The 19,485-nt window shown below is 40.2% G+C and overlaps 3 protein-coding genes across 4 annotated transcripts; 1 reads left to right on the forward strand and 2 right to left on the reverse strand.

The window, feature by feature from the left end:
* Nucleotides 1-345: 345 nt before the first annotated feature.
* On the reverse strand, nucleotides 346-8,922 carry LOC113666174 (uncharacterized). The gene is made up of 7 exons (XM_027181933.2): nucleotides 8,832-8,922; nucleotides 8,664-8,724; nucleotides 8,131-8,211; nucleotides 7,631-7,700; nucleotides 3,488-7,081; nucleotides 2,449-2,844; nucleotides 346-1,764 (listed from the first exon to the last, which is right to left on the reverse strand). Exons 4-7 carry the CDS (start codon nucleotides 7,691-7,693, stop codon nucleotides 1,309-1,311), a joined length of 4,509 nt encoding a protein of 1,502 aa, XP_027037734.2. The 5' UTR covers nucleotides 7,694-7,700; nucleotides 8,131-8,211; nucleotides 8,664-8,724; nucleotides 8,832-8,922; the 3' UTR covers nucleotides 346-1,308.
* A 1,099-nt stretch (nucleotides 8,923-10,021) lies between these two features.
* LOC149047861 (protein eva-1 homolog C-like) lies at nucleotides 10,022-10,456 on the forward strand. Its single transcript, XM_089198762.1, has one exon. It carries the CDS (start codon nucleotides 10,022-10,024, stop codon nucleotides 10,454-10,456), a length of 435 nt encoding a protein of 144 aa, XP_089054888.1.
* A 1,728-nt stretch (nucleotides 10,457-12,184) lies between these two features.
* Nucleotides 12,185-18,130, reverse strand: LOC113666184 (uncharacterized). Of its 2 annotated transcripts, none has more exons than XM_089200967.1 (5): nucleotides 17,727-18,130; nucleotides 16,822-17,091; nucleotides 14,372-14,434; nucleotides 13,785-14,060; nucleotides 12,185-13,223 (listed from the first exon to the last, which is right to left on the reverse strand). In XM_089200967.1, exons 3-5 carry the CDS (start codon nucleotides 14,429-14,431, stop codon nucleotides 12,864-12,866), a joined length of 696 nt encoding a protein of 231 aa, XP_089057093.1. In that variant the 5' UTR covers nucleotides 14,432-14,434; nucleotides 16,822-17,091; nucleotides 17,727-18,130; the 3' UTR covers nucleotides 12,185-12,863. The 2 variants fall into 2 exon arrangements, with proteins under 2 accessions (XP_089057093.1, XP_027037748.1); XM_027181947.2 differs by having other exon boundaries at nucleotides 16,822-17,088; nucleotides 17,727-18,024.
* Between the last annotated feature and the right edge of the window lie 1,355 nt (nucleotides 18,131-19,485).

Genomic DNA, 19,485 nt, shown 5'->3' on the forward strand with positions numbered 1-19,485 from the left:
TGAGTGATGTTAGGTTTCCAATTTTTTTTTCTTAATGAACCACGCGCTCACGAACCGTAAGAATCGGTTTAATTAACCCACTTGGTTGTATCTCTTTTGTTGACCAATATTCAAGCTATCTCACGGTTCTCCAACGCGTTTAGTGACTTGGCAAACAGTTAGAGACTGTCAGCGGTGACCTGGCAAACAGTTAACAGCCATTTCACTCAAACCGCTGGAACGAGTCTGGTTGCTTTACATTGCATTGCATTGCAATGCATCGATGTGGTTAGTGTTAGATCCCCAGTTTCAGTGGGGCTCACTAGCAAAAAAGGATAACTCCAAAAAGGCATTTCACACCAAGTATTCTTTCTTGAAAACATTTTATTCAAGGAAATATCTCAGAAACTCCCTATTCGCGTAGAATTCCCCTCTAATGAAACGACGAGATATATTTGATTTAACACATCAGTCAGTGTGACTATGGGTAAAATTCATCTGCTGTGGGCATAACTTCTGTTTCACGATTACCGAAAGGGTGCCATATCTTCATTATTATACAATCTTTAGCTTTATGTTCAATATAAAATAATCAAACCTATTTTACAGACAGAATTCATTTCGTGTATTTTCCCATAGAGGAAAACGGTGTAAACACATGTACAGTGAATAACTTTTGATTGGATCGAAAGGTTTCGAGACTCATTATCATTCAAACCTAATCTTCTATTGCTTTTCCAGTGAGATGTTGCATTTATTTCCTGCCAAAGAAATTTTTTTAATCAGAACTTGAGGCATTTGATGTTACAACTGTACGCAGGCATGAAAATATATCTAGTCAGCTCTTTCCTGAAAAAGAAACTATTGATTGGGTACAAAGAGCGCCAAAGGAATCCGAAATACAAACCTCTCTCTTTTCTTGCACAGAAACGTCGTCTTTTTTGCAACTCAAGAGCATAAGTATTATTCTAAAGTCGCCATATTGACCAACTCACGTAGTTTTTCAACTCTTCGTCACTATTCTCGCCTACATAAAACTTGATTATGTTGTACACAAGCAAAATTCAGCTAATTTCTTTGAAGAGATTCATACTTATTCGAGGTCGAGGATGATTTTTTAAGACCATATGAATGATTAATCATCTTCTTGTTTTAAACGAGTCCCCAAAATTAACAGATCCATAACAGTATTCCAGAGGAGGTTCGATTCAGCCAGCCCCTTTATCTCAGTGGTCCACTTTTACCTTATCTTTCGAAGAAAGACGACAATGAGCTATTTACAAAATATCTAAGATCTAGATATACATGCACAGATTGGAAGAAAGCCAATCACACGACTCTGGCATGATATGGATGCTTCCAAAGGTCTTTTAACAGTTTCTCCCTTTCAGACTTTTCTCTCCGCTTTCTTAGAACATCCTCCAGACGAGTTCCTCTCTTTCGTCTTTTTCCCAAGTCAAGCAACACGTCTGTGGTGTGTACCTCATCCGGAATACACTCGTAACAGAGCTTTAAATATTTGAACGTATTCTTACACGTTGGGTCATCGAAGAACGTGTTTGAAGCTACAATCTCACACGCTTGATTGTTCCTACACTGGCTCTCGACTTTCTTAAATGTGTTATCTGCATCTGTCTCGCAAATCTTGTCTGTGACAAGACCAACTGGGGCTTTAGGACAGAACTCGTTTTCTTCTCGTCCCCAGAACGCACGGTTTATTTTGATGGTCTCGTACTGCTTACACTGAAGCCAAGTCTTCTCTCCCTCGCAAATGTAAGAACAGTTCTGAGAACGCATAAAGAAAATGACGTAAACATAAACGACGTACGTGTATGATACGATAACGATAACATCTGAAGCTAAGAACTTTTCTTTCAATGGATGTTTTGTAAAGGTGAGGGCTTAAACGTCCGCACAACTTTTATGAAAGGAAAATAAGATTAGTGTTTTATTGTTGCGAATTCAATCATAAGATAAAATGATTTAAAATTGGGCATGGATGTATGAGTTTGTGTTCTCTAGAGTGTTATATAATTAGTAGAAACTGAGAGGTCTGACGTTTTTATTCATGATGCCGCCTACGCCAGTTTCGTGTATTAAAAAACAAACAAAAAAACAGTTTACCCGTTAAACTGTTCTAAACAATGACAAATAGCTGAGCCGTTTCTCGTAAGAGTAAAATATCTTAAACGCACGAGTATGGGGAAAAAGGAAATGGTTTAATAGTTCTAAAAAACTGTAGGATTTTTTAAATTATGTTCTGGCACTTGTCTCAGTCAGCATTGAGCAAGTGGGGGCGTAATGATTTTAGAATTTTCTTAGAACCTTTTAAGTTAGGGGCTCTGACGGGTCAAAGCCTACAAATTTCCATTTTTATCAAGAGTTGTTCCTACTTAGTGTTTTTTGATGTTTCAAAGCTAGTAAATTACTCTCTAAGGATTGTGAGATAAGCTCAGATCGATTACTAACCGGCATTACAGCTTCTGGACCAGCAGGGCCAACGTTTCCTAAAGGTCCCGGAATTCCAGGTGCACCTGGCTCCCCAGCTAATCCCATGAGACCTGGTGGTCCTTTCTCTCCCTTGAAGCCAGGCATCCCAGGGAGTCCCGGGGGACCTATCGGACCGGACTCACCATCAGCACCAGGGGATCCTACGTCACCAATTGGACCTGGTGGGCCCATAGCTCCAGTCATACCCCTCATTCCGGTCGCTCCAGGGGGGCCAACAGGACCTTGTTTGCCAGGGCGACCAGAAAGGCCTCCGTAAAACAATGTGAGATTTTGCTCTAAGATTTGACTGATCATAAATCGGTCCAGCAGTTGTTGGTCAACTGTGTCTCCAGGCTTGGGAAGATCAAATTCTACCTGAAAAAAAATAGAGGCAAACTTAGTTAAGTATCTCCTTATATCTGCTTTTCTGAAATAGCTAAATGTTTTCGAGGACTTGAGCAAAAATTGATGAGACAGAGAGCAAACAACGCAATCGAAGAAGTACTCGTTGCATTGGTTGATAAAGAGCTTAACCAATCCTTGAATGTGAACTTAATCAAAGCGGAATAAAGTTGGAGCTGTTGGCTCTAAAATAGTGAGCATTCGGCAAGCTGAAATTTTACATTAAGTGAATGAATCTTGACTTCACTGAACTTTGAGGAATAAAAGCACTATAAACCAAGGTCAAATTACAGGTGTTATTCCAAAGCCAAACTTCGACGGTTCACTGTTGCGAAATGTGCTCCAAACTACTCCAAGAGCTTTACGTTATACCACTATGACAGCAACCATGCTATTATTTTGTGGGTTTCTAAGAGAAAGTAGCTGCATATTGGTTTACGTACATGTACACCTGTCGGACTTTAAGTTGGATAATATATCCCTCTAGATGGAGTGATATTTATTTGAATGAGAAACATCTCAGTGACTACGCTTATCATTAACGCGCCCCATCAGAATATACTACAGGCATCGAACTGGATTAGTATGATATATCTCTACTGAAACAAAATCTAACCTGTTCTTCATCGTCGAAGAAGGCAGTCTCATCATTTCCACTTACAGGTATTTGATGCCTGTTCTTTCCTTGCTTTTGATGTTTAAATGATGATCCTTCGTCGCTCGAAGCCACACTATTATTAGAACTCCTTGAGTTTTCTTTCCCAGCAGAGCCAAACGTATTACCAAACAGGTTTACAATCGCATCTGATGGGGTGGTTGCTGGGGTTAGCTCTAACGTACCGCTGCCACCTGAGCCTGATAAGAAGTCTGAGGTGGATCCGTAATCGATCCCTCCACCAGAACCTAAGCCATATGTACTGCCTGATCCGACACCTAAATTAATAGGCGTCTTGCCTAGAGCTGCTTGAACATCCGCTTGAAGTCCAGCTGAGTCTAGGTTGAAAGATATGGGTTTCAGGTTATCAGTGTGCGAGCGTAAGGCTGTTTCTTCCACCTCTTCATCCTTATTTGAGTGCGCACCAGACCCTTCACCTGCACCGGACTCAACGACGTTGATTTCATCAGAACCGGAAGCAGATGTCTCAACCTCGGTGTTTAGCAGATCCTCTTGAGGAATGTCACCGATCGGGATAAATCCTGACCCGGAGGTATCAAAGACTGCAGATCCAGAAGAGGAAAAGGACTCCTCGACACCAACGCTACCCGGAAGTGCGCTTGCGCTAGAATCTGATTGGCCAGATGAAGAAGAGCCTGACGCCGATGCGGCCATAGGGGTGAACGAGATACCTGTCCCAACTCTCTTTATCGTTGGTGAGTAGTTGTGCTTGGCGACTGGTAACGGAGAGTTGCCTGAGCCAGAGCTTGATCCACTGTCTAGCGTAGCACTAGCAGATGCTGATGCTAAGGCTGAGGCTGTAGGGGCATAATCTTTTTTCGAAAGGGATTGCAACTCCTCTGAGTCAGACGAAAATTTACCACTTCCACTACTACTACCTCCTGATACTTCAGATATCACGTCCGAGTTTGCTACTCCTGATCCTGACCCAGAGATGCCTTCATCCATAAAGGAGCCAAAGGAGCCGGAGCTTAAGGTAACGCCAGAAGCATCTTCTCCTCCAGAACCAGCCAGCGACTGAATGTCAGTACTGTCACCATTGCCAAATCCACCCGGTAATGGCTCTTCTACAGTTCCAGATCCCCCAAAGGGTTGAAGGGATTGTAAAAGTCCAAATTCTCCACTGCTTTCATTATTCTTCACAGCGCTGTTTTCCTTAGTCTGTGCAATGATAGTCGAATTTTCCGACTGCGTTACGTTACTTCCATCTCCGAAAGCCGGTAATGGTTTAGTTATGTTGACTGAATCTATCTCATTCTCAACGTGGGTCTCGTTGTTATCTGCTTGCTCCAGTCCTGATCCAGAACTATCGCCAAACTTAAATTCTCTCATCAAGTTAACCTCCTCTTGCAACCCTGATCCTCCAACTCCAGAGCCAGAACCAGACTGGTCTGCCATCCCAGAACCCGGCTTATTTTCTGGAGATGCCATAGTCATAAGATTGGGACCGACAGCTCCAACACTTCCTGGAAGAGTCTCGTCCTCTGAAGATGACGCCAAAGATTCCAGGTTGTCGGCAATTCCAGAGCCACTAAACTTCTCATCGCTTCCTGATCCAGAATTGAGAGACTCTTGGGGAAGGGAGACAACAGGTTCCCAAGAGCGAAGCTTTGGACTTTCGCCTGAACCTGTTCCAAAGTCAGGACTGACGATTGCGAGAGGCTCGGCTTTAGATCCCGAAGCACTTGTTGTTTCTTCCAAGTTAATTTGTCCACCCACGCTTCCTGGAAGACTCTCATCTTGCTTTTCTGACTCACCAGAACCTGAAGATTCGCTTTGCAAAACTTGTTGCAGAAGTGATTCGTCTTGTTTATATTGAGATGTTGTCTTAAAGTCACCTGAGCCTGAGGCAGCAGAGTTTGTTTCTGTATGTGTTGCTGATTCAACTTGACCAATGTCAGAAATACCACCAACACTTCCTGGTAGCTCTTCTTCCCCTGATCCTGATGATGGAATAGAAGCCTTTGGTGATGTTTGGTCTAGCATAGGCTTTTTGACAGACTGTTGACGTACATCGGGTAAACCGGAGCCAGAGGCGGCGGCAAGCTCGTGACTACTGGGAGGCACACCTGATGCAGACGCAAATGCAAACCCAGGCGCAGTCTCGGCCTGGACAGGCTTCTGCTCTAATTTTGCAATGTCGTTCACTTCACCTATACTGCCTGGCAAGTCATCTTCAGGCTCGTCATCTTCTCCGGAGCTCTCTGAAGAATCATCTTCGCTATCAGAGTCACCCACTCCTGAAAGAAAATCAACTCCAGATCCACTAGCAACATCAACAATGGTATCTCTTCTCTCTGATTTGTCAGCACTTGACTCCCCAGAGTCGTCTTCATCGTCATAATCTTCATCGTCGCCAGAGGCTGATCCAGAACCATCGGCTGAGACGTCATCGTCATCGTCATCGTCATCGTCATCTTCTGAGGCGTTCTCTCCGAGTCTTTGGCTTGTTTTTGATCTCTGTTGAGCTTCTTCGTTTTGATCCTCATCAGATTGAGAAGATGTCGTTTCATCTTCCTGTGCTCCGCTAGCACTTGAATCTGATTGCTCTGCACTTGCATCTCCACTCTCATCGACATCATCATTATCATCGTCACCTTCATCGCTTCCCACACTACCTGGTAGCTTAGCTCTCTGTGGTGTCTGAAGCGGAGTGCTCTGTTGCCCCTTTGCTTTCTTAAGACCAGCAATGAAAGCAAGTTCATCAGCACTTAACCCACTTCCACTTGACTCCCCTGATCCAGATGCTGTATGAGCCTGTTTGGTAACGGCAGATGGAACAAAATGAGCTGCTTCTTCCACTCCGCTGGATTCAGGTGCATCTTTGTTAGTGGTAGCCGTTTGCTGAACTTCCTCTTTAGGAAGTTGGGCGGCAGGCGACTCTTTGATTATATTTTTGGTTTGGGTTAGAGCACTCATGTTCGAGACTGACCGCAGCTGAGCTGATCCAGTTTCTTCAGGTTCTACTGCATTAAAGGATACGGCATCAGCAACGGCGTTGGAAGGCTTATTCTCGCCGTTGTGTGATGTGGCGACCGGAGGGGGCTGTGCTGTTGCAGCGCCAGCCAAACTAGATGGAGCCACCGAGCTACCTTCGTCGTCCGACGTGAGTGTAGCTGGTGTCACCAAAACTGGTTTTTCTTGTTCAGTAGACTCGTGCTCTAATATCCCAGACCCCTCTCCAGAACCAGAAGCATCCTCTCCGGCTATTTCGCTTTTCTTTGTTTTTGATGACGCAGCGTGTCCGCTGTCCCACTCGCCTTCTCCAGAAGAAGGAGTAGCTCCGCTGTCAGAAAATGACCGATGACTGAAGATGGAATTATTTTCTTGGGGTGCTGGGAGATCTGGAAGCTCCGAAAGAGATGAGATTCCGCTGGCAGGCTCCACTCTTCGCCTAAATCTCTCTATTCCCTCTCCTTTGGGTCTGATAGCTACTACCTCCTCGCTAGGAACTGGTGCAAGGCTCTCTAAAACCTCCATCAGGTTGATATCTGAATCCTTTTGAAGCTGTACATTGTCAGGAACATCACTAAGCTGATAAATAGGATGAAATAAAACTCTTCAAACAACAAATCAGAAGCTCAAAGTCTTAAATGTACTTATGAATTCACATTGCTCAAACGAACTAGCTGTTTTATTTCTGAGAATAAAGTTCGGTCATAATAGGAACCAGTGTCCGCCAGTCATTACATAACGATGATTCATCTGCCAAATTGGAAATATTTACAAGACGCCACTTTAGAACCATTTTGCTAATGCGGTTCACAACTTGTGGGAAAGATCTCCGTCGGTACAGGCAGACTCTCGCATAAATTTAGCGTTACTGAAGGAAATAATGCATGCAGGTTACCCAAATATCTGATAACTTTCTAGAGGTTCAATAAACCATGAAAACTTGCACGAGTAACTATGTAATGAACAAAAACTAAGTTTGTCTTATTATCATTATCCAGCTTTACATTCGTTACGCAAAGTGCGCTTAGTTACAATCGGAAGAAAGATTTTAGAAATAAAAGAAAGTATCAGGAAATGCATGAAACAAACTTTCATAATAGATGCGTATGATGCATTGCACTGACTTACCTTAGTACACTCAGTGAGAGTTATGACTAAAATGGTGGTTAAAGTCGTTCTGAGCAGCGTCATATTTTACCTTGATAGAGAAGAAATATTGCCATGTTCACAAAATGATTAATTATGTTAAAAAGAAGTGAATGAGCTAATTTTATGAATCTATTAATTAATTTGTGGTCTCAAGCATGCCCCTCTTAACCATCCAGAATTGACCAGTAAATGTCTCGGTAGTTTATATATCGTTGGACACTTGTCTTTATTCGACTATAATGATCAGAATCATTGAGCTTGGCAATGATGATTCCCTCTACGGCAGTCGTGGACTGACACTTGAGAGATTTAACTACCTTGATCTCATCGGCTTCTCGTGAAAAATATTTCTATGCTTTCATAAAACCATGCTCGTGCAAAATATTTCGAATAAATCTTCACATTTATCTGTGCGCCTAGTCTAAGAATCAAAGAACCAAATTTTTGCACATCTCCGCGAGACAATTTTCGTGCCCTACCTGTTCAATGTTTGGAAAAGGGATCTCCGGCACCCTCTGCCGTTTTTTTAATGCACAGCTTTTTCCAGCTTTGTTGGCGAACTGCAGTAAGTACAGAGGAAAAAACAGATCAGTGATAACAGCAAATATCATGTAACTTACATTGTCCAATATCGAGTTTTTTCATATCAGTATAAAACGTTCTTGCAGTACCCAAAATTAATCAAAGTGTTATCAAAATTTACCAGTATGACTCAGCGTAAGGGACAATATCTCCCTGACAAACAGTCGAAAAAAATCAGTAAATTATGATTAATTGGAGAATTGGAGAGGTCATTCCGTTCCTGATGCTATTTGAGTCTCTAACATTAAACGAAATGAACCATTTGGTAACACAAACAATTACCTCACGTTGAATTTAAGCCGCCAGTTGGACTCTTTTACTGAACCTAAGTTAAGCGTTGCCGAGTTTTGATAGCAAAAATCGTCGTAGGTGAACCGCACGCTAAAGTAAAACATTAATAACAAGAAACGAAACGTAGTTTTTCACTTACCTTGTTAAATAAGATTACAGGTAGGCTGCTCTGGTGATCCAGCAGACAAATTAGCAGTAAACTACAAGCGAAAACGCACAAAAAAAATATTTCAAAGTTAGCTTCTTCGAAACACAAACAACGGAAAGCGTGATATAACAAAATAATTTTTTAAAAATCCAAAGTTACCCTCGGACGAGGAGAAATTTTCAATTTTACAAAATTATGACTAGCCGGCCGTGCATGCAAATACTGTTTTCATAAAGTCATCCTTCAGGTTACGTAATTAAGTCATCTCCTAGGTATGTAATCTGTTAACAACGCATGCGTTAGCTTCACCTTTTCGCATGAGACTAAACCTGTTTCTCGAGCATCAAGAAGCGAACGTTTTACGAGAAAAAATCTCTTTCAACACAAAAAAATATTCTAGCCTTTTATCCCCGATAATTATCCTAAAATTGATCGCTTATCTCTGTTTTCGGGTCAATACTAGAAACACCTGCTTTGTTTTCGATCAGGTCATCAGTTAGTTTTGAAGCACATGTCACTCTGTCACTTGGTGTCTGATCTACTGAGGAGGAAAGGAACCAGTGCTCTTTGTTTTCTCAACGTCTTAAGATAAAATTACATTAAAGTGGAGATCAGTTACCAAAAGTCACAATCTGTTTCCAATGATACATGGCATTTAACTCTGCTTTTCAGTTTATAAAATATTTTCGCATGTCAATCAAATAGGAACAGATGCAGCCGAGAGAACATGAAGTTATTAATGATGTGAAATATAACAGCTTCAGCAAAAAAAAATTTAGCGACAACGGTACTTCAATAATTTTCTCGAATTTACAAACGGGCGGCAAGGGAGGGCGGTACTTCAGGGGCTGCTGATACCATACAAAACAATTCAATAAAGAGCAGTTTTAAAGAACTAGAGAATCCACAATTTAACCACTTTTGGGTGGTTAAATCGCAGCAACTTTCATGCGTGAACGTAACTTAATTAACTTAATCTTAAGTATTAGTCTCCTTCTGATGCGAATTAATAGCTTCCTTCCTGTTCTCGAGCTTCAAGTAGTCAGGTTAATTCCAAAATAACTTTGAAACGGTATAATGGGCAATCTCAAAATAGATAGGAAAACTAAGGACAGGTCAACCAAAGTGTTCGAGTTACACTGAGCGAATCGATTTGATGAAAAAGAAGGAAAACAACTAGAACTGGTGCTGGAATCAGAAAGCCAATTGGCGAATCAAAAAGTCATTAATATTGTAATACCTGTGTGTAGCATGTTGACCAACGGCTGAGAAAACACGAAATGAGAAGGATATACATAAAAGACGTACATTTTGTCTGTCTTATCTAGTACGAAAATTGTTTTCCTGAAATGCGGGCTCCTTGGGAATTGCGTTTTATATGCTGGTGTTTATCCTGGCTTTTTACAGCTTTCGGTTTCCTTTTTGAAAGCAATCTTACCGAATGGGTTCGGCAAGCGAACGCCACGGCGCTCGGTTGCGAGGGACACATGTTGACACTCTCATGCGCTGGACAGGAAGAAGGACTAAAGATCAACTCAGCGTTCTGGGGAAGGAACGATTTGAAAACCTGTATACCTGACAAGCCTAGGGAGCAAATGAAGATGTGTTCTCCAGTGGAACCTCTGTATGCTGTGAAGAAGCTGCGTCATGTTTGCGAAGGGCAGCCGACTTGTGGCTTCCCTGTGTCCGATGCGTTCTTTGAGAAACCATTGTGTCCTGGCGTGTCGAAATTTCTGAAGGTTGTATATGACTGTAGAATGATGAGTGGAATGGGCGCAAAATAGCCTAAGAAGTTTTTCTCCCATCACCTTTGACCCAAACAACTTAAGTTGGCTTGTGGAGGTTGATGTAAATAATTACAGTGCCCCTAAAAATTGGAAGAGAACGAAATTTACACCTTATTTACATCGTCCGAAGATGGATTTTTAATGAAGACTTGTTTGCCCAGCCTAGGCAGATATTTCAGGATAAAGGGATCGCGTACTTTCTTCAGTAATTCAATGGTGTGATGGAAGAACCACAGAAAAAATTTGATTTGGCCAAATCTTGTTTCGATTACCTCTGCAATGTGGTGCCAAATATTATGTAACGTAGCGAATCACTAGTTTTCACCGAAAAAGCTTAAACTTTTTTGTTCAGTATTCATCCTGGTGGGAGTCCTCTGACGTTTCAGTGTGGGCCCAAGGCGTTGAAGTAGTCTGGATTTCTTAGATATATTTTGGCAATAGACCGCACTAAATATCAGTTTACTGGTGTAATGACGCATTTGGAATGTTGGGAGAACACTTGAAAAGTTTATAAGTTTAGAACCGGAGGTAAGTGATTAATAAACTTGTTGAGTGTTCTCCCAACATCGCAAGAGCGTTATTACGCCGGTAAGCCGATAAAAAGTGCGGTCTATTGCTTTTACAAAATATTTTTTAATTTTCTATGTGTTTACCCGTGCAATAAGCGATAAGTGTTTGGCCAATCAGGGTTTAGTAGTATCTCAGGTAATTTATAATAGCTAACATTGGATTGGCCACATTGCTGCCTTTATCTTTCCTATGATTTATGCACCCCACAAACTCAGAAATATAACGTTTCGAATACCCTGACACAGCACACTTAACGCCAGAGAGGTCCCCACACTATTAAACGCAGCTTAAGATGCATTTCCGAGATGCATGAGTTACTCCGTAGTTCGCATGTAACAAAAAAAAGAGCAGTAACACTTTTTAATTTTCTCAAGAGCGGGTTTTGTAACGTCTAATGGCTTAAACAACCTCGCATATGAAGGTCAGATTTTAAAGCTAATAAAACTTTAATTTTCAAGAATAAACAATAAATTGTCAGCTTGCACGTTGCTTACAGAGCACTCTATGTGCATGTAGAAAAAGCGCGTTGTGAGTTGCCATGGATATAGATTAGAGTCAAATTTTTTTCTTTAACTTGGAAAGATTTAATCAAGCTTGGGAACTTGCTTGCCTATAGAAAGTTTAAGCAATATCTATGTATACTTAACGGACACTTAACATCTATTAAAACAAAGCATAGCGTCGAAGGCGCGTTCTAATTGGCTACTAAAATTCCGTATATTCTTTTCCATTCACCTCCGGGATTTGCACCCGAAAAATATTGTACTTGTTGCCGGAATAAACAAGTTAAAATCATCTTCCTCTGCTTTAATATCTCACTTTTTTGTTGGATACTCAAACAATTATCCATCTCTCCTTCGGTAAACAGCTGTTAACCCTTTACACCCGAACATCAGCAAACATATTCTCTATACTGGTCTCTAAACATTTCCTAGGGCGCCGACAAGGAGAATTTGTCTAACAATCAAGAGCTTCTTAAGATAGTGATCAGTTCTTTTATTCTCCCGACCTTAATGTTTGATTAAGGGGTGATATGATAGGGAGAAATTACATGCCAGTCACTCTTGGGGGGTTAAAGGGTTAACTGTTTCCTTCAATATGAGCACTTGATAGGAGCGGGCCAGCAGAGAAGCTATAAATATCTAGAGACACTGGTAAATCTTAGAAGACCATAAAGCTTTAATGTTGTAATTCATAGGGGGCTACATTAAAGACGTAACAACGTCGCGAGCTAGTGACATGTATGGTCACCTATGTTATCAGATTCTACAGCACATCATGTAATCGTCTCACCACGTTTTGTGGTCAGTACAATACAGTGCTTACGATGGCCTACTGGAATGGCTGGTAATTTTTACAAGGATTTCTATTTCACGAAATAGTGAAACGAGTTTTAGAAATATAACTATATACACATTTGAAATTATTGAAAAAGAATGTGCAATATGACGGAATAGAATATCGTATCCTTCCCTGCTGGACGATCGATTTACACCATGTTAGCATGGAAGCTCTATTTTATCTTTCCTCCATCTTTAAACGAAACACTTTAAACCATCTAACGTGAGGTTGTTTATCGCTATGAACGTTCTCCAATCATTTAAAGTTTAGCAGTTAGTCAAGCGCATCGTGTTGAGAAAGACTGTTTTCTCATTACCTCCAATAGGCTCATTAAGTTTGAATTCCTGATCTGGCGATTAACAAGCTCATAAACGCACGTTAGCTAAGTAGAAGTCCCACATCCGTTAAACAGCACAACCATATTAGGCGGTGGAATCGTTTGTCAGTGGTCTATCATGTGATAGAGTAAATGTCAGTCAAATGCAGAATCAAATTAACCGCTTATTCTTGATCTTTGAATTGCTGCTTTGACTCTTGATTCGCTAGGCAGACATTCGTATTTCACACGTAGATATTTATATACTTGTCCACAATCGGTCTTGTCAAAGAAGGTGGAGGTTGCTGCTAGTTCACAGGCTTGCTCGTCTTTACATTGTCCTTCAACTTTGGTCATAGTGTTGGATTCGTCCTGAGGGCACATGGCCGAGGTGCTGAGTCCGTGTTGAACGCCGTTTGTGGTGCATGTAGCATCATCATCTCGACCCCAGAATGCAGAGCTGATTTTGATAACTTTGTACTGTGGACACTCAATCCATTCCTTCTCGCCCTCGCAGGTGATGGTTTCTTGAGCACCCTAGGAAGAGAGACGAAAGACAAAAATAGCTACTTTTCCTTCAGCAACAAATAAAAGAGAGATAACAACCCTGAAATATGAGAATTAAGAAATCGTGTCGAAGAAACCATTTAAAGAAAAACCCTCAGCCTTAGCTTTTTTTCAGCACAAATAAAATGAATGGTTAAATATAGCGCAAATCCAAGAGGCAAAGTTTCCTCTCAATTTGTCAGCTTTTCCTGGATGGTAGCTACATCCAACAGAGCAAGAGGTATTACTTCCATTCAAAAGAAGCATAAACATTTTTTCCTTTATGGAAAAAAAGCATGAAGGCAGAAAGCATAAGTTCATTTTGTTTGTGACTAGTCCCACTCGGCTGGAAAACTCTTACAATTATCAATCAAATAAAGCTAGTGCCATGTTTCACATTTGATTTGAAAAGAAAAGAAAAAAAAACTTGAAATGATCCTGTAGAGCCTTAATTTAAGTAGATTTCTTAACAGGTAGTTTTACACGGCAATATCTAATCCTTACCGAAAACACAACAAGTTCATTTAGCGATATGAAAAGTAGTTTACTCACAGCAGAAGCACCACCAAGCCCGGGTGGACCAGGAGGTCCCGGGGGCCCCGGAGGTCCAGGAATTCCCCCTCGAGCAACAGCATCACCACTTCCACTTCCACTGCCACCAAGCATATAACCAGGGGCCCCTGGGGGTCCTGGTGGCCCTGGAGGTCCCATTAAACCTCCTTGACCATTAACAAAGAAGCCTAAGGGCAATTTCTGGTCCCAGTAATAGCTCAGCATGTCGTCGCGTTTCTTGAGAACATGTGGCTTGCGTTGCAGTGGAGAACATTGCTAGGTACGAGGTAAAATGTTGGATTCAATTACGATCAGATTCTGCATTATAAATAGCTCTTTGTTTGATACTTTACTATGTAACCCAGTGTCATCCGATGGACTTAATCCGTGTCTTTGTACCATAAATTTTTCTTGAGATAGAATATTGCTTTTTCAAATGACTTCCATATTTGTATTAACGATGACAATTCTCTTGTCAAGGTTTCACCTGCCATCGATGGATATCGACCAAAGTACCGATTGACAGCCGAAAAAGATTGTTTGGAGCTTAGCTTCGGTTATCGTAATAGAAAAATTGAGTAACTTACCGCTAATAAAAATAAAGCGAGGCCCAAAGCCAGCCTAAGCAGGCCTGTAGCAGCCTTCATAGCCTAAAATCAAATATAGGTCGTTAAAATGTTAACGCGGTGGATAAATCTTGGTTAGGTAACTTGACTGGATAACGGGTACCTGTCACACCGACCCCGGGAACAACTGACATCATAGCCCTGCTTATTTTTTACCAAGAATCTCTTTAACATCTCTGTAGACACCTGTTTTTCTTTATAGAATGTTCCCCTATCCACAAACAGGCCACATAGCATGGAGAAATTGAGAACAACAGTTTTGCATTATTCGTTTCCTACAAAGTAATAAAAAGGCTAAATTTTCCAAATCAGCACAGTTCAGTTAGGCATCAATAACCCACATGGGGTGACATGTAATTTTCCTTTTTCATATGATAGAAGACATAACGTCTCTTTTGCATTTGGAAATTAATAAAATACTTCAGAATGTGCTACTCCTAAGGCCCACTGGCCAGAAGTATAGAAGCACCAGTTAGAAAACTTATGAAATTTAACCGCATGCATTAAGGAACCATATATTTCTTTATTCTCGGTATTAAAATTGGTTCTTTGAAAGACAACTTGATTCGTAACTATAACGCAAATTGCAATGCTCAGATCGTTTAGAGTTTAAGCCAGCTTTTGGAAGGAAAATTTAGGTTGACAAAAATTTAAATGAACGACGCTTGGGATGAAAGAGTTTGGGTGTAAAAACGTTTTCTTCCACTGGGGTGCACGGTTATCCTACGAGGCTCGTTAAAGAAGTCCAAACTTAACGCAAAGCCCATAAGCGCAAAATTTTAATTGAATATTCACTAATTTAAATCCCTTTAACTCTTAAATAAGAGCGCTCTTAATACGGTATGAGTATTTGAATCGAGTGGGTGACAAAGTTTTGGTTAAGGTGCCAAATTTTGTCAAATGTTGTCAAAAAACAAAACTAAAGACCAAGATGGCTTAAATCTCATCTATACAAATGTAATCACTACAATCTTAGGATTTTGTTTACTGGACCAAATTTGAGCTCATTTCGCTGAATTGACCGGCAAATATTGCACAATATATAACTAGAAAAAATATCACATCCTTAGGTTGGTTTTAGCTGATTTAGTATATTAAATCGTGCCCTATAGGTTAATTTAAGGAGGAATTTGTACCGTTTAAAACCATATTTCCACCAAAAAATCGACTGGCAAAACGTAACCGAAGAATAATGAAAATGACAGAGAATGATATACAGACTTGGAGAAAATTTAAGATCGCGATCCCTATTCTTCTTTGATGAATATCAACGTCTCTACAAGAAACGCGAAATTTGTTTGAAAGAAATAACTATGATCTGATGTTAAAAAATCCCAAAATATAAATCAGCGTTCAAGCGAAAAGGACGCGGGGTTTTAATTTCTTGAGATTTTTTTCTTTTCCCTGATTTAAAAACTGATTCACTTAACTTTGCAAGATCAATGACAACAAATTACTAAAACCGCAGAAGACAGAAGTGAAACATGGCGGACTAAAGGTAGCAATGAAGATATGAAGATAACTATCTCTGCCCTGTGGCGCCCTTTCTCTCATGGTGTAATTTTCACTCGCTGGGTTTCCAGCTCGATTTCTCTTTAAGGACAGACTCACGATCCGTATCAGTCACTGGTATGAACCGAGATATCCCTGAGTTTAAAATTACTGATCCTTTTTCCTGTTTAATTTTGTAAGTCAGTTTATTTATTTAGGCCATCAGCGAGTTAACGCTGTGATCTCGAACCATACGGTTCAGTGGAAACGTTTTAAAGTCAAAGATTCTAAGTTTTTCTCGAGTATGAAAAAGCCAAAGTTTACGAAACATTTGTCATTTTGATTCAGTGGCGATTGTGTTCTTCTAAGCATGTTCAACGAAAACAAAATTAATTTAGCCAAAATATTAAGGAAAAATCATGGATATGGTTTCTTATTGCCTAATCATATTTATCAGAGCAACAGGTATTTAAATAAACAGTTATTGATAACGTAAAAATATAGAAAATGCGTTTGCAAGTTTAAAGAATCACCTTGATTTATGTTTCACAAAGCAACTTACTTGAAAAAAGTCATGTCTTAACTCTTTCGAAGGCTTATCTCAATTGAATAAACTCGCTGTTAACTTAGAAGATCAAACAAATTTCCAAGCGTGAGTAATCACAGATGTTTTCGTGGATAAAATCTACAAAAGGAAAACTTTAAGTAATTTTACTTACGACAAAATAGACCAGAAAACGGCGTTAATTAAGTCTGGAGAAATCGCAAAAAGTGCATGAGGATCAGGCTGACACTATTTCTCGGTGAAATTGTTAATGCTTCGCTTGGTTGAGTTCCCGGGTTTTTCATTTCTTTCAGAACACTAGAGAGGCAAATTGTGCAGCTCAACGACTTCACGATAAACCTAGAAATACTCTTACCTTTCCTGAAGAATCCCAAGGCTAAAGAATCGGGGAGCAAAATTTAAAACTAGTATAAAATTGACACTGTTGTGCTGTTACGATTTGATCACCGTCGCAGTCCAAGCTGTTAGGTAATGCTGCTGAACTTGTCACTTGATTACGTCATGCCTCAAAAGCGCGCCACGCGCCTTCGTCCACTTTACCCGCCAATGACGCGCTCAGCGACTTGCGCGCCAGGCACCAGTTTTTCGACATGGCTGGTGATTTTTGAGTGATTCAGTCACCCTACTTGAGTCAAACAATCAGTGGTCGTGAGCTTTCAAAAAACTGAAAAATTCTACTCTCTGGATTAAATGTATAAAAAGCACTTCGCTTGCCGAGAAAGTCAACAACACAATGACTTAGGTAAAGACGAAGTTTCAGAATTATCGCCACGTTGAAAAGAAAAATCATATTTTTGTTAAAAATGTTTGAGAGAAACCTATAGAAATCTCGATTTGACCCACAAATTTCTCTTCTAACCATCCATATTTCGTTTCAATTACAAGTAAAATGCTAAAATAGGAAGCTTACCACATTTAAAATAAAACTTAATCATGGAATAGAGGTCGTAACTTGGCCAGCTACGAAGGAGAAAATTTGATTTGTCGAAGCAACTAAAGTTTTATTTTCATACGCGTCCCACATTTGTGTTTCAGAAGTATGAGCATTATTTGTGGTTTTTATAAATCTACGGATCTATAAATCAGACAGTGTTTTGATTTTAAACTACAAAACTGAATTTCTCTCTGAACAGTCGCCCAGACGTCTCAAAAGTTATCAGTTCAGATGAATGTGGCAATCGTTCAGTTTTCTACCGAAGTGACCCGTAAATGAAAGCTTTAAGATATGCTAGACCTTTGTTCAAGGGTGTTACATCTCACCTCATGCAAGATTTCCTTCCTTCATTCGTAAGTTGGAAGTATAATTTCAAACAACAAATCTTGTGTTTGATCTTTGTTCATTGATGAACAGAACCTCTCAACCATTTCAACAACCTCGTGGCCCACGCAGTTTTCTTGGTGTAAACAAACGTCACGGTTTTGCAAACCCATTGAGCCATGTTGACTCTGAAGCACTCAACATGTCAGTTTGAGTTATCCTCGCTCGAGGTATCATATTCAAACTAACATAATAAGGGGGCCATGTTTGACGCCCGGCTGATAACCTCTAAGGAACAGCAGGAAGTCCTCAATGACTGTCAAAAGTTCTACGGGAGATCTTTTGTTGAATCTTTGCTCTGGATGCGCGCGAAAACTCGGTGTTTGTTACAAAAAGGTCGGAAAAAAGGGACAAGGCTCCTCTCGTGCTATCGTTTCCTGAACTGTAAATGTGCCGAAATCGATTCACGGACAACACAAATACCTAAAGAAAATTCTCAGAATTTCGTAAGTTATAATTCGTGGCATATTGTAAATTTTTATATACATCTATGAGGGCTGTTTTTAAAACACTGGATGAAACTTAACCAAATTCCGTATGAACCTCAATTCACATACCTAGGTAATTAATCACACCAGCTCGATAATAATTTCTTCACAACGATATTGTTTTTTGATGGTACAAGTTGAGATTTCGTTGCGTCTTAGAGTTTGATAATACCTCATATTCCTCAGGTTAACCCTTTATCTTCCAGATCAAACCTATAATTCTCCTGATTGTCAACCATACAATTCTTACAATGTTAGTTCAAAGAATTTAGTATTGAATCAACTAATTATCCCCAAATTGATATTTGTCTTTATTCTCATCACTCGTCTGGTTGAGATTGTATTGATATTCTAAGGAGAAATTCTGTTTTGGTCATTAATGGGAGTTAAAAGGTTAACATAAGTGGACTTTGTTGATGTGAGGTCATAAATGCAAACTGCGTGTACAGGGCATTGTAATCCATAAAAAATATGTACATAATGTCAGCCCCCGAGAGATAGAGTTAGTTTTGTTTTCCTGAGAGTCTCAATGTTTCCCTGGGGGATTACCATCGCACCTGCGACTAATATAATCATAAAACTCATTTTTTCAAAGATCAAGGTTAAAAACCCTTCAATTAAAGTTTCATTTGTCTTCCTAACTAATTGCGAAGAACACTTGCTCAAAACTGGTGCTGAGACCTTTTTCCGACTTTTCATCAGCCATTTTGAATTTCTATGCGGATTACCGCTGTACTACCTGTCCCCGACTTCAGTTCCTCGTTCTACTTTTTGTAACATCCGAACAAAAGAGCTGCGTTTCCAAACAAACTGGGGTGCTGTGTGGGAGGGGGGGAGGGGGAGGGGAGTTATTACAAGATCATTGGTTTTATCAACTGAGTTAGGAAAATGAAATGGACATCGTAAAGATGTAATAAAGCTGACGTTTAGAGCGTTAGCTATTTGTTAGAGCGAATCTCTCCAACGAATTGCTGGTTTAAATTCAGAAATTATCAAAGGGGTTCGCGTGACTCTTTTCAGAAGTTAGAGACACCTAGCACAACTAATTAAGGTTTTATGTTAAAGACTATGGTGTCTCTGTGGTAACGCTTTATTGTTGACGGATGGTCACAAAACTTGTTGAGACATTTTGGCATTTGGTCCCCATTCTTTAGAGTAGCGAATGAAAAAAATATGGTAACATCGAATTATCAAAGAATTAGAAAAACCAGCT

The sequence above is a fragment of the Pocillopora damicornis genome, chromosome 3, assembly GCF_964200805.1.
Source record: "Pocillopora damicornis chromosome 3, jaPocDami1.2, whole genome shotgun sequence".
NCBI classification, from domain to species: domain Eukaryota; kingdom Metazoa; phylum Cnidaria; class Anthozoa; order Scleractinia; family Pocilloporidae; genus Pocillopora; species Pocillopora damicornis.